The sequence below is a fragment of the Oreochromis niloticus genome, linkage group LG14 (assembly GCF_001858045.2).
Source record: "Oreochromis niloticus isolate F11D_XX linkage group LG14, O_niloticus_UMD_NMBU, whole genome shotgun sequence".
Classification (NCBI taxonomy): domain Eukaryota; kingdom Metazoa; phylum Chordata; class Actinopteri; order Cichliformes; family Cichlidae; genus Oreochromis; species Oreochromis niloticus.
This window is the reverse complement of record NC_031979.2, coordinates 40,298,568-40,311,709: the sequence shown is the minus strand read 5'-3', so window position 1 is coordinate 40,311,709 and position 13,142 is coordinate 40,298,568. Positions and strand designations below refer to the sequence as shown.

The 13,142-nt window shown below is 46.4% G+C and overlaps 1 protein-coding gene across 1 annotated transcript; it reads left to right on the top strand.

Annotated features, from left to right (window-relative positions):
• Window positions 1–1,108: 1,108 nt before the first annotated feature.
• LOC100694069 (somatostatin-2) lies at window positions 1,109–2,995 on the top strand. The gene is made up of 4 exons (XM_003448941.5): window positions 1,109–1,325; window positions 1,410–1,588; window positions 2,548–2,753; window positions 2,848–2,995. The coding sequence occupies exons 1-3, from the start codon at window positions 1,124–1,126 to the stop codon at window positions 2,740–2,742; spliced, it is 576 nt and encodes a 191-aa protein (XP_003448989.2). The 5' UTR covers window positions 1,109–1,123; the 3' UTR covers window positions 2,743–2,753; window positions 2,848–2,995.
• The last annotated feature ends 10,147 nt before the right edge of the window (window positions 2,996–13,142 follow it).

Here is a 13,142-nt window from a genome sequence, read left to right as displayed (position 1 = left end):
TCGTGCATATATTAGCAATGTAGCAGTGAATTCACCTGCTGCACCCATACAGACAACCTCGCTACTGTCATAGCCTGGGTCTGCTCTCTGTCCCAGACCGGCCTCCCTTCCTCTGGGGACGGAGGCTCAGTGTAGCAGCCTCCATCGGCTGGAGCTCTCTCCCTTCAAAAACAAAGCCTCCAGCCTTTTGCTTTATTTCTACACTTTTGTAAAGCATCCTTGGGTTAAAGGAACTGCAGAAATCAACGTTTCTGTTATTATTATGACTACAAAGATGGCCGTCTGAAAACAGCTTCAGCCATTCTGAAACTTGAAAGTGGAACACTAGTCATCAAATTCAGTTCACCCTGGTTTTATTTATCTGGAGTGATGTCATCAGTTTTACTTAACAAAGAGGCGGAGGGGTCACTGCTAACCTGGCACTGGTTAGATCCACTTTACTGTAGCATTAGCCAAACTGCTAACGGCTCATCCAAACTGCAGGAAGAAAAACTTCTTTTCTTTTTCTTGTTCTGCTCATTAAACTGGACAGACTGGATTCGATTTAGCACACAAATAAATATTTGAAAGTGTTAAATGTGAACATTTAATGCTCCTGCATTTATTCTCCCGTGGAAGATCAGATGTGTCCCTCCCGAAATATAATATCAGGATCAGTTCTCGCGGCGTGTGCATCGTGAAGAGCTGCGCTCTTTATTGCGAGCCGTTATCTAAAGTGCTTCCACTGAGGTTGGACTTGAATCGAGTGTTATTTTACGCTCTGCTGGGACTGCGTTGAGTCATCCGTGTTGGTGGGATTCCCTGATGTCATTTCCACTCTGTCTCCCTGCAGAAGAACATTTGAAAGCAGCACAAAGTGTTTTTCGACGGTATAAAAGTCGTGTTTGTTCTGACTAAATGTTGAGTGGGCGACTCTCTGCTGCTGCCTCTTTGTTTAATGGAGATATCAGCGAGTGCTAATGAAGTCTGCTAATCCTCTGAACGCTCCGTTAATTCCTGTCCTCTTCAGCCCGACGTTCCGCCGTTGCATTTGTCGGAGATGAGCGGCGGCAGCTGCGGCGCGCTGCTGCTGATAGGTTTATTGTTTTATTGCTCGGCTTCCATTTAAAGTCAATAAGGACTAATGGACTTTTGTTTAACTTGTAAGTCAGAGTTCCTTCATCACCTCGCAGCTCGCCGGCTGTCAATCAGCCACACGGCGTCATGTGACCCACAGGAGGAGGAGCACCAGGCTTCAAAAGGGCAGCACCCACAGCACCAGGACCAGAGAGAGCCAAGAACCAGAACCAGCACCAGGACCAACAGAAGAAACCAGACCAGCACCAGTAGGAGCTTCTTCTTCTCTTCTGCTGTTTTTCTTGGTTCTTTTCCTCTTTTAACATCTTCTTCTTCTTCTTCCTCTCCTCCAGGTATGCAGTGTGTACGTTTTCCCGCCATTTTGGTTCTCATGGCACTGGTTCTGTGCAGTACCGGAGTTTCCTCTCAGCCAGACAGAGACCAGCTGCAGGACCCGGACCTGGAGCTGGAGCTGGAGCTGCGCAATCATCGGCTGCTGCAACGACCTCACAGCACAGGGTTTCTGTCACAGGTGAGACCGAGCACCCTGACAGCTCGCAGCATCGTTTTAGCATGCCATTACTTTGAAGGAACAGTGGGGAAACAGCTCCCTTCAGATTAAAGTGTCACGATGATAAGGCTCTGTTAGTGAGATGCTTTATTATCTCTGGAGCCAGGCTAGCTGTCTCCCTCTTATTCAACATGTTTTTATGCTAAGCAAAGCTCACAAAGTAGCAGAAAGACAGTTAGAGGGTTCCAAGTGTTTCTTAGAAGTTCTGCTTCAGCTCCATATTTCTATTCTTTAACTCTACCAGAGCAGCTTTGCATGATTTACAGCTCAGAATAATCCTACTTTATCTGATCCTGGGCCTTGGTGCAGCTCCTCCCCCTTTCCCGTCAGCCTTCATTGAATCCAACTCTGATTGGCTGCTGAATATGTGGGTGGGACTTGTGTTTGCCTGAGATGATTATATCAGGATATTTGCTCTCAATGACATCATAGAGACACAAAAGTGGAAAAAGCAAAAATACAAACAAAAAGTGATTTACAATAGAAGTCGAGCTACCTCGTTTCATTCTTCTGCAGATAAAACTGGACAGTTTGTTTCTTCTTATGATTTCTTGCTCTTTTCATCCACATTAATGTTTTGGGACTTTGGAAACAGCAGATCAGTTCAGATCAAATGTATCTTCTTGGGAAGATCCCTGCAATACAAATCCCAGAAACACTCTAAAGGAATCCAGAAGTCTGAAGAAGACTTTCTTTAGATGGATTAGTTCAGTTTGGGGCAGTTCCAAGTTGCTCTAAATGGTTCTGAGCTCTTCTGTTTGGTTACTTAGTTGTGTCCTAATCCATACTGAATCATTCCGACCTTTTCTAAACACGTTCATCACTGTTGCCAAACTCCGAGGTGTACCACGTGGTTCCAAAAAAGTGATCTAAACTGTTCTAAGTCTGCTTTGGTGCTAAACTGGTTTCTGGATCCTCAGGAGTGGAGTAAACGTGCGGTGGAGGACCTGCTCGCTCAGATGTCTCTGCCTGAAGCCGACGTCCAGCGGGAAGCTGAGGCAACAGGAGGGAGGATGAACCTGGAGCGGTCTGCCGACCAACCCAACAGCATACCCCCCCGCGAACGCAAGGCTGGCTGCAAGAACTTCTACTGGAAGGGCCTCACTTCCTGTTAAAGCCCCCCCAGGTACGTGACCACCTGCTTAAGCTACACCTACAAACTATACCAGATAACCTGGATACCAACCTGGTGTCTCACCTGTCTTCTGTTTTGCTTCCAGATGAGTCCACGCCTTCCTAGTACCAGTGGACTGATCCCCTATCACCTGGCCTTCACCTGAGAGATTGGATGGACCAATCAGCAGCTGTCTGGCTGCATCATACCTGAATAATTAATGTAATTATCAAATAAAGAGAGAAATCAGTGAAGTCTGTGTCCCTGCCTTCTCTGTCTGTCCGAACTGTGAACACACATCCAGCTGTGCAGCAGCTGTTAGCATGCGTGACCGGGAGGAGCAGTGGGAGCACTGGGAGCGATCGGTGTGTTTGTGTGGAAACAGCAGCAGGCCTCAGTGTTTGAACAAAGAGCAAAAGGGGCGAGTCTAATTAACCTTTAATGGAGAGCAGAGAGAGAGAGCAAATATTGGCTGAAGGCATTAAACGGCTGAGAGAGAGTCGGAGTCATTACAGGCAGACACTTTAGTCCATTAAAGGGCACAACATCACTCACACACATCTTTGAAAGATTCACACTAATGCGCACACTCAAGCCCCGCCCTCTTCCTGAACATAAGCCACCGATTGGCTGCTCGTGTTTCACTCGAGGACTTCGGGAGAACGAATACGTCCGCTGTTATTTCAGCGTCTCAGACACCGATCTGAGGCGAGGTCACGTCAGCAGAGCGAAGGTCACATTTACAGCTCGACTCATGTCTGTGATGTCTGATCTGTGCTTAATTATTACACAGAACGTGACGACCCCATAAAAGAGCGAACGCTCTCACTCTTCTCCGACGTACTGACGTCTGTCCAACCTCCTTACAGCTGCAGGTGTGAACAAACTCGATCTGTTGAACTAACAGCAAACAGGTCGTTTGCTCTTCTTCACTGCAGTAAAAATAAGAGCCCAAAGATAAGAGGAGGATGCAGGACAGGAGGAAGGTGAACCTGCTGCACACGGCAAGCTGAGGGGCCATGTTTCTGATCCACAGACCTCGTGCTGCGAGGCCACTGTGGCACGTCTGTGGTGCTGAGGTAACTTTCAGGTTGTTTCACCACAGCGCATTCACAAGACACTTTATTAGGTACACCTTGCTACCACTAGGTTGGGCTCCCTTTGGCACAGATTGAATAAGGTGCTGGAAACACTGCATCAGGTTATGATAGCTTGCTGCTATAGTGCTGCATCCATCACGTGACTGTCCGCTTCCTCCTGATGGTGCTCTGCTGAGCTGTGACTGTGGAGGCCGTGGGAGTGCAGTGAACGCATCGTCAGGTCTGAGAAACCCATTTGATCTGAGCTTTGAGACGTGCTGCAGTCAAAGTCACTTAAACCCTCTTTCTTCATCATGAACGCCCGCGTGACTAAACGGGCTGAATAGATGAAAGGCAGTGGAGTAGCTGTACCTAATGAAGTGGCTGGTTAACGTGCACTCTCCATCATAGCCCAAACTTCACGTGGCCGATGAGAGCCTGGGCCTGCACGACTCACAGGAAGTCAGCATTATGTGTTTACAGAGAAAAACCTCTGTGAGGCCATCAGCCTGAGAGCGTCTGTGAGCTCAGCAGGGGTCAGGGCTGGTGGTGAGTACGAGGAAACTCAGAGGAGGAAGGACGGCGTGTTTGTTTGCTGCAAAATTAAAAAGTGAAGCCACGCAGCAGGTGCTTCCCTTTTATTCTTCAGGCTTTTGTTGGATTAAACAGCCTCTGCACACACGCACTCAGCCTGGTTTATTCAAATATGAGATAAACGTGGGTGAATAATGAGGATTTTTCAAAAATAATAATCAAGACAACAGCTTCAGCACCACAAAACACCACCAATTACATCCTGAATGATGCTCAGGAAGAAACCCGGCAAATCGTTTAAGGAGGAGCTGAGCGGGAACAGATTCAGCTGATTTATAATCAGCGGGATAAATTATCTCCCGTATACATGCGTTACATGCAGCTCCTTCAGTCTGAGTGTGTGTGAGAGTGTGTGTGTGTGTGAGAGTGTGTGTGTGTGAGAGTGTGTGTGTGTGTGAGTCAGGGGCTGAGGAAGAACTCGGTCTAATGAGTAAAAGTTTAAAATAAAATGCAAACAGCTGTGTGACTCCTGCAGCTGGAGAAATGGAAAATAACTGAAAACAGATTAACAGATGTTATCAGGTGGAGCAGAGTGTGTGTGTGTGTGTGTGTGTGTGTGTGTGTGTGTGTTATCTCTGCCCGTCAGCTGGGTGGAAACAGCCTCTGTGTGTTTCCACGGTGATGAATGAATGAACCATCGCCCACGATGGTCTGATTCCCGCTGACCCGCCCTTCAGCAAGGCACCGGCGCTTTAGCATCCACTCAGATTCTCATCAGGTCAGTGATGGAGGATGAAAATATTCCAAAATCCATAAAATAAACAAAGAAGAAAGACAAAAGCAACGAGTGACAGAATTAACGGGAGCCCCGCCCCCCGGGGTGGCGTTGACTGCGTGTTTATATCGTGTAGATGTGTGTACACCGAGTCACAGTGATGTAGGAAGTGACAGTATGATCGTGGTTTCAGTGAAGGTCTGGCCTTCATCAGGTTTCACAGGCTGGCTGACATCACCACAGTGACTGAGTACCTCCTAACAGAGTATTTACAGACGAGTCTCACGTCATTATGACTTCATCTGAGAGATGATTGTGAAGAAAAACACACAGGATATGTTTGTCCAAACGTTACAGGACATTAATCGTCCCTGACTTTACTCTGTGAACGTCTCACGCAGCTCAGGCTGAGCAGCACAGAAACACCAGTTTATCAAAAGTGTCATTAAAAATGAAAACAGTATAAAACTGAAACAATATGAGATTAAACTGATTTCTACTCAGATGATAACCACTGTAAAAATGTAGCTTATCATCCTTGTTGACCTTTGGGTTTGACACCAAACACCTCAGCTTTTAAATCAACCAACATTTTCCCGATAACTTCCTCATTTCCTGGTTTTTCACTGGTTGCATCTCCTGACATGAAACTGCAGCAGCCCACACCCTCATCTATAAGAGACAGCTCCAAAACACCGTGCGCAGCCCCGAGGAGGCCGCAGGCACGATGAACGACCCTGTTCACTCTCCTCTGTGTTATTTTGGACATCAGTTTGTTGTTTATTGAAATTAACAGCTTTTAAACTCGTGGTATTCATTTTGATTCTTTAATCTAAATTATTTATTACATAAAAAACACAACATATAAAAATGAAATCAAGTCACAGTGCTTTATTTTTAATTTATTGTCATTTTAATCTAAACTAAATAAAACCGAGCAAAGACGTGAGCGACTCCCGGGGTCAGCTGGATGCTGCGTTATTGGATACTTTGTAATTCCCGTTATGATACTGAGAGTTTAATGTGTGATATCAACAAACAAACAAACATCAACATCATCACTCTTCCACAAACAATAAATTCAAATCTCGACACATCATTAAAGAAGAACATTTTTATTTCACCCTTTAAATTTAATCACACACTGAAAGCGAAATAAAAAAAAATGGAAATAACAGAAGAAGAAGACTCACGTGACCGACGGAGCAGCCGGGGGCGGGATTATGAAGAGCCCTTGATGTGATTCGTTTGTCTTTGGTTTCCTCTGACAAATGACTTCAATCACTCGCGTGCTGTTTGGACGATCGTCATGTGACGCATTCAGGCGACGTCTGTAAGTTATAGCGACAAAAAAGGGGGTTACACACTGTGAACGGGCTCTGTGGTGCATGAGACCCGGGGACAGTATCCACTCTGGGATCACCCCACCGCACTAAAATGTGTGTGTGTGTGTGTGTGTGTGTGCGTGCGTGTGTGGGAGAGCCACGTTCATTAAACACTGAGTTACCAATCAGAGGGCTGGATTCACCTCTGAGGTTTGTCCTGGTCTGTCCTTTTCCTTGTCTCCTTGCACTCTATTTCATTTCCTTTTTTCCTTGTCACTTTTCCTCTACTCTTTTTTTCTTTCCTTCTCTGAGTCGTTTCCGTCTCCTTGTTTCCTTTCATTTTCCTCTCGCTTCTCTTTTTTCTTCATGTCCTCTGCTCTTTTTTTATTTCTTTCCATTGTTTCCTCTTCCTTTCTTACCCTTCCTTGTTTCCTCAGCAGCTCTTTATTTTCTATGCTTTTTTCAATTGTTTCCTTTCTGCTCTTTTTGTTTCCTCGCCTCATCACCTTGTCCTCCCTCTCGTCCTCTTTTTCCACTCTTCTTACATCTCCTTCTTGTCCTCTTTCCTCATTTCCTATTTCCTTTCATTCCCGTTTCCCAGTTTCTCCTTATTTCCTTTTCGTTCCCTGCCTCCTCTACCTCTGTTGTTTCCTTATCTCCTCGTCCTCTCTCTTGATGTCCTCTTTGGTCTTATCTTCTTAATCCCCCCCCCAAATTTCTCTTCATTTCCTACATTCTTGCGGTTATAATCTCCTCTCCCCTTGTGTTTGCTCGTGTCTCCTTGTCTCCTTCATCCTTTCTGTTCTTGGCTCCTTGCTCTGACTCTCTAATTTCCTGTTAAGTCGTTCTCTGTCAGTTTAAAGCGCTCTCCCAGAATCCCGCTGGGGAGACGCACGATGTGTGCTGACCTGCTAATTATGTGGACGACAGAAATCAGTGTGTGTGTGCGTGTGTGTGTGTGCATGTGTGTGTGTGTGTGTGTGTGTCACACGCCTGCTGTGTTTCTGCTCATTGATTAGTCCAGACTGACAGACAAATTCACCTCCAGCCGAGTGTCTGATTGGTCGGCCTGCAGCGAGGCGTTTTATTGGTCCGCTCCCCCGCAGGGTGTCGGTGTGAAGCTGAACCCCCACCACCCCTGCGCCGGCTGGACCTTTGAACCCATTAAAGGTGTGATTCACACATATTTCTATGTTTATTATGTGAGGAAGGCGAGGACGGGAACAACGACAGAGTCAACCTGACATTAAACATCAGGAAATTTCCATCAGTGCAGGATTTGAAAACCAGGAAGTTCCAACATCATGCCATAAAATTAAAAAAAACTTATACGATTTAAATTCAGGGGCTCATCTCTCCTCACCTGCTCCACCCACTCCCACTTCCCCATCCTCCAGTCAGGATCTCTCAGTGCAAAGAACTGAGACTGTGTTGTAACAATGTGAATGCTGTACAGGAAACACAATACTACCAAAAGTATTCACTCACTCATCCAAATCATTGAATTCAGGTGTTCCAGTTGCTTCCATGGCCTCAGGTGTAGGCGTGCAGACTGCTTCTACTAACGTTTGTGTGACAGTGTTCAGTTGTCAGGGTCTTCTTCTGTGGTTTTCAGCTGTAGTCAGCTGAGGAGGTGGCAGGATATGACTTCACAATCAACGTGTTTCGTCTTTTCTCTTTCACAATAAAACTACAGGAATTCATAGAGAAGAATGGAAACGTGGTCGTTTTGAAGCTTTGAGCTTGTATTTAAAGTTCCTCACAGACATGGAGAGGTGAGTTTGGCAAAGCGTTTAGAAATCCTCAGGTAAGTGTGGTTCAGGTTCAGGTGAACGGCTAGTTTTTACTTGTTGCTAACTCGACTTTTTACATAGTTCATAGGGCAGGTTGACTTTTCCAGTTCTCATTGGAATTAAAAATAAAATCCATAAAGTGCCTAAGCTGTAACACAGACCGCATGAAAGCTAGCCCAATTATTTCTGAAGCAGCAGATAAGAGAAAATCTTACTGCTAAAACAAGTTTCCACTCAGACCGAATGACGAGGGGGAGTGTCTCGTTTCTGTTATTTAAAATGATAATAGAGTCAAGTGAGTGAACGACTCCATGCTTTTATTGCTACAGGTTATCCAGATCATGGCGGCAGCAGTTGACACAGAGATGCACAGACTTCCCTCTCCACCTCCTCCAGCTCTTCCAGGGTGACAACAGGGCATTCCCAAGCCAGCTGAGAGATGTAATCTCCCCAGCGCGTCCTGGTTCTGCCCCGGGGCCTCTCCTGCAGTGTCTGGCCAAACTCACCTAGGGTTGCAAAGCAGCTTGCAGAGGCAGTGGTAGACAGGCTAAAGCATGATTTATGGATGATTTTAAGCAGAGGCTCCAGAAACAGACTTATGTGCAGTCCAATAAAAAACTGCAAACTCATAGCTGGATGCATGCACGCTGAATGCTGACTGGTTGAAAAGTCAAAATATCAAGTGTGGCTGCAGTGAAGAGTTTCCACATTCAGCCTTACCGAGAAACATTCTTCAGCCTTTAATGTTATTTTAATGTTCTAAGGACCTGACACACCAACAACATGCAGGCGTGAGTCTGCACAGCTCGCTGTAGCACCTGCAGATTACCGACCTACAGCCACGCATGCCGCGCTTCTGCGGCTGAGCTTCTCTTCACAGGCTGAGCTCTGCGAACACGCTGAATGTATCAGCTGGACTTAATACTGCACACCGGTCGGGGGAAATCATTTGCATCATATTTATGTGAGAGCAGAAATGAATCAGCCTCTGCTAGTCTGTAAGTTGCTGTTCCACAGGGCACGGGTTCACATAGCGTGCAGGAAGTGAAGACCTGAATTTATTTATCCAATGTTTCCCAGCTGGGATGTTCTGATGCTCAGTGCAGGCTGTTTAAATGTGTATGAGGTCGGTTCATTGTGCTGTCGCACACATGATAATATTTGATTTGTTGTTTTTATTGTGTCTGAATAATTTCGCCTGAGCAGACATGAAAATAAAATCAGAGACACGATGCTCCAAATTGAGACTGTGCAGAGGGAAGCGGACGAATCGCAGCAGGCCATTAATCCACAGCTGTGTGTCTGTGCAGCTCGCCGCCTCGCTCTGTCTCTCCGTCAGCCTGTTGTCCTCTAACTCGCACCAACAGGCCGAACCAATCAGCTGTCACGACAGGAAGCTGCTGTGATCCGAATACTCACAGAGGCTTTTCTCCGTGACCGTGTTGGACAGGTGTGGAAAGTGTCCTGTCGGTCGCCGTTAGCATTCTGACGGCTGAAGCTGTCGGCACGCGCTCCTGTGAGGCGTGCTGGACGTATCGATGACAGACGACCTCTGGAGGTCAGAAAATCTGAAAATTTTCATCTGTTTGTGCATCTCTGTCATAAAGCCGAAATCGTTCTTTGTTGTTGTCTTGAACTTCCTGCCCTGAAGACCTGAATCCATATGAGATCCTCATCACCTCGTACGAGTCAGGACGCTGTCTGAAATAAATGCAGTGATTTTATCATAAATTCAGATTTTATTCATAACAGAACATAAAAACATATAAAATGTGGAAACTGTGAAAATGAACCACTGTGATAAAAATATGAGCTCCTTGTAAACATGATGGCAGCGACACGTCTGTAAAAGTAGGACAGGTCCATGTTTGCTCTGTAACATCAGTCTGTGATGGACTGATGGAGGATTCCAGCTGCTCAGCAGTCCTGGCTCTGCTTCGTCCTCGTGTTGCTTTCATGATGCTCCAGATGTTGTCAGCTGGTCAGAGGTCTGGACTGCAGGCGGGCCGGTTCGGGGCGGACTCTGCTCCTGCTCTTTAGCCCGAGTTTGGATGGATCTGACCTCAGATCAGTTTTTAAAGGAGCTTCTCTGTATGATTTAGCAGTAACCTGCACGCTGGTTTCTCGAAGTGTTCCTGAGTGCGTGCACTGATGTTTTAATGCAGCGCTGCTGACGGTCGCAGTTATCGGCCTCGTCCCTGCGCACACAGACTCCTCCAGGTTCTCCGAGTATGCTGATGGTGACGTGCTGTGGATGTTCACAGTGAAACTGTTCCACAGTATTTCACAGATGGTGGATGTCTGCCCGTCTTTACACCTGAGAAACCCCGCCTCTTTAAGACACTCGTTTTATACCCGATCATGTGACTGACCTGCTGCCAGATGTTTCTGTTTAGCATCTCTTACTTTTCCAGATTCTTGTTGACCCGCCTCGACTTTATTGAGACTTTTACTAACATTGAATTCAAAATGAACTCATATTTTGTTTATTAAAAATCTGACATGTTGTTTATGTTCTGTTGTGAATGAAATGTGTGTTTATGAGAATTGCAGTCGTTTCGTTGTGTTGTTATTTACGTTTGAGCCAGGATGTGGAGGTTACGCTCACAGGAAGTAGCGCTCATTGTGGGTGTGATCGGTTTCCTCTCGTGCTTGGATCAGAGCTCAGCTCTCATCAGACAGATGGAGCCTCAAATGTTGAGCGTTTGATGAACAATAACAAACACACTGAATGTGTTTTTGTCATTTCTGAAATGTTAGCATCATTTTTAGTCCCGCTCCAAAGTTTGGGGTCACTGAGAAACGTCCTTGTTTTTGAAAGAAGAGCACATTTGCTTTTACTTAAAACAACATTAAATTAATCAGAAATGCTCTGACAATTAGTGATTAATGAAATTATTAAAGGTGAACAATAGTAATACCTGCGTGGGCGTAGAACGGCTCTTTTCCAGCAAATGTCACTGCCGAGCTCCAGCATCACACGTGTGAGGAGACGGGCTGACTGCAGTCATGTGAGCGCCGCTGCAAACACACTCAACAAAGTTTAAAGAAGAGCAAATGTCCCCGGCGTGAGTGTTTCAGAGTACGGCTTCGGTTCAGGCAGGTCAGCGTCCAGGTCGACAGATTTCCAGCCGATCAGCTGATCTCCAACAGTGACGCCGTGGAGCTCCGACCTCGGCCCCGTCAGTCCAAACACCCACTCGTTATGAAGAAGCACCTGATTCGCTGTGTTCATGTTTCTGTGCATCAGCACTTTGACACTGATCTGTGTTTCATCTTCCTTCATTCACCCCAACCTGGCCCCGCCCCTCCCTGAGCCTGGTTCTGCCAGAGGTTTCTTCCTGTTAAAGGAGAGTTTTTCCTTCCCCCTGTCCTGCCTCACAGGGGTCATCTGGTTATTGTGGTTTCTCTGTATTATCGTAGAGTCTTTACCTTACAGCATAAAGTGCCTTGAAACAGCTGCTGTTGTGATTTTGTGCTGAACAAACTGAATTGACCTAAAAACCACAACCCTGACCCTGACCCTGGTCCCGGCCCTGACCCTGACTCTGACCCCGGTCCCGGCTCTGACCCTGACTCTGACCCCAGTCCCGGCCCTGGTCATATGTAACTTGAGTTTATTAAACTGTAATCTGTGAAAAAATAAAATAGTAAAATAAAATAAAATAGTTAGAGGTGCCAGTGAGCTCAGAGGTCATTAAAGAGGTAACTGCTCTTCCTCAGCGATGATGCCCTGAGGTCTGACCTGCCACCAGGTCGTATCAAAGGAAGTGTCCCTGAGCCAGTCACAGAGCACCAGTCTGACCCCTTCATCACCAGCGGTGGCCGTGTGTGCACGGTCATGTTTCAGGTTTTTCTGCTGCAGTATTAAAACAGAAAAATGAGGCTGTGAGGGGAGCAGCAAACAGCAAAGCGACGCTCGTGCTCGCAGGGCGGAGGTGTGATTAGCGTCTGCAGTTTAACAGCAGGACGCTGTTGGTGGAAAGAGCCTCACTGCTGCGACTGAAGCTTCATTACTGAGACTCCCACAGATCTGAGCACATTAGGACCTCGACAGAGTCAAACGTGAGCTCGCAGTCACGACGGGCCAAAGAGCCGCTCGAGCTCTGCAATTAAACCCAAATGCAAAGCTGAGCCCATGAAATGAACATATTTCCTCTGCCTGTACGTCTGCACTGCATCACGTCAACGTCGGATCAGTTCTCACACCGAAACTAAAGTAAAACAGCCTCAACACACGACACACGAGCTCATCACATGTCAGCTGACTTACAGGTACAAACTGTACCACACAGATTTCAGCGGTGCGCACAAAGACTCCGATTACCACTCAGCTGTGAGTGTCAACAGGTAAATGGTTTTTCATTGACAGACCTGCAGGCAGCAGCACGATGATGCGCTCGGTGTGAGGAGGGCGGAATAATTATTTCAAACCAGAGCTGATGCTTCACTGAGCACACGACATTTATCAGCAAATTGAGTCAGAGATGGAAGAACGAGAAGAAAGAGACGTGGCAGGAACAGTTACCTCACGCTCACCTGGACCCTAAAAATAATCAAATCAAATAAGCATCAGCCAGAGCATCATCCTGCTCGCCATCTCACCAGGTACACTAACACACGAGTGCTCGGTGAAACAATGAGTAAAGCTAGACTGAAGTAAAAATGAAAACTAGCTTACAAAACTACTTAAACTGAAGTAAAAATGTGCAGAAAATGTCTTCAGCTTTAGTCTCTACCAAGCAGCCGGACAAATGAAGGCTGCAGTTCCTTCAACGTCCAGCAGAGGCAGCAGTGAGTCAGTCGCACAGACTCCCATGTTAATAAACCTGTTTACAGTCTGTCCATCCATCTATTCGCTTACGCTTATCCTTTTCAGGGTCGCGGGGAGGTGG

Coding starts and splice junctions, on each gene's coding strand:
- LOC100694069 (XM_003448941.5), top strand. CDS start 1,124: ATGGACTTTTGTTTAACTTGTAAGTCAGAGTTCCTTCATCACCTCGCA. Junction 1,326..1,409: donor AAGAAACCAGACCAGCACCA/GTAGGAGCTTCT, acceptor CCTCTCCTCCAG/GTATGCAGTGTGTACGTTTT. Junction 1,589..2,547: donor GCACAGGGTTTCTGTCACAG/GTGAGACCGAGC, acceptor CTGGATCCTCAG/GAGTGGAGTAAACGTGCGGT.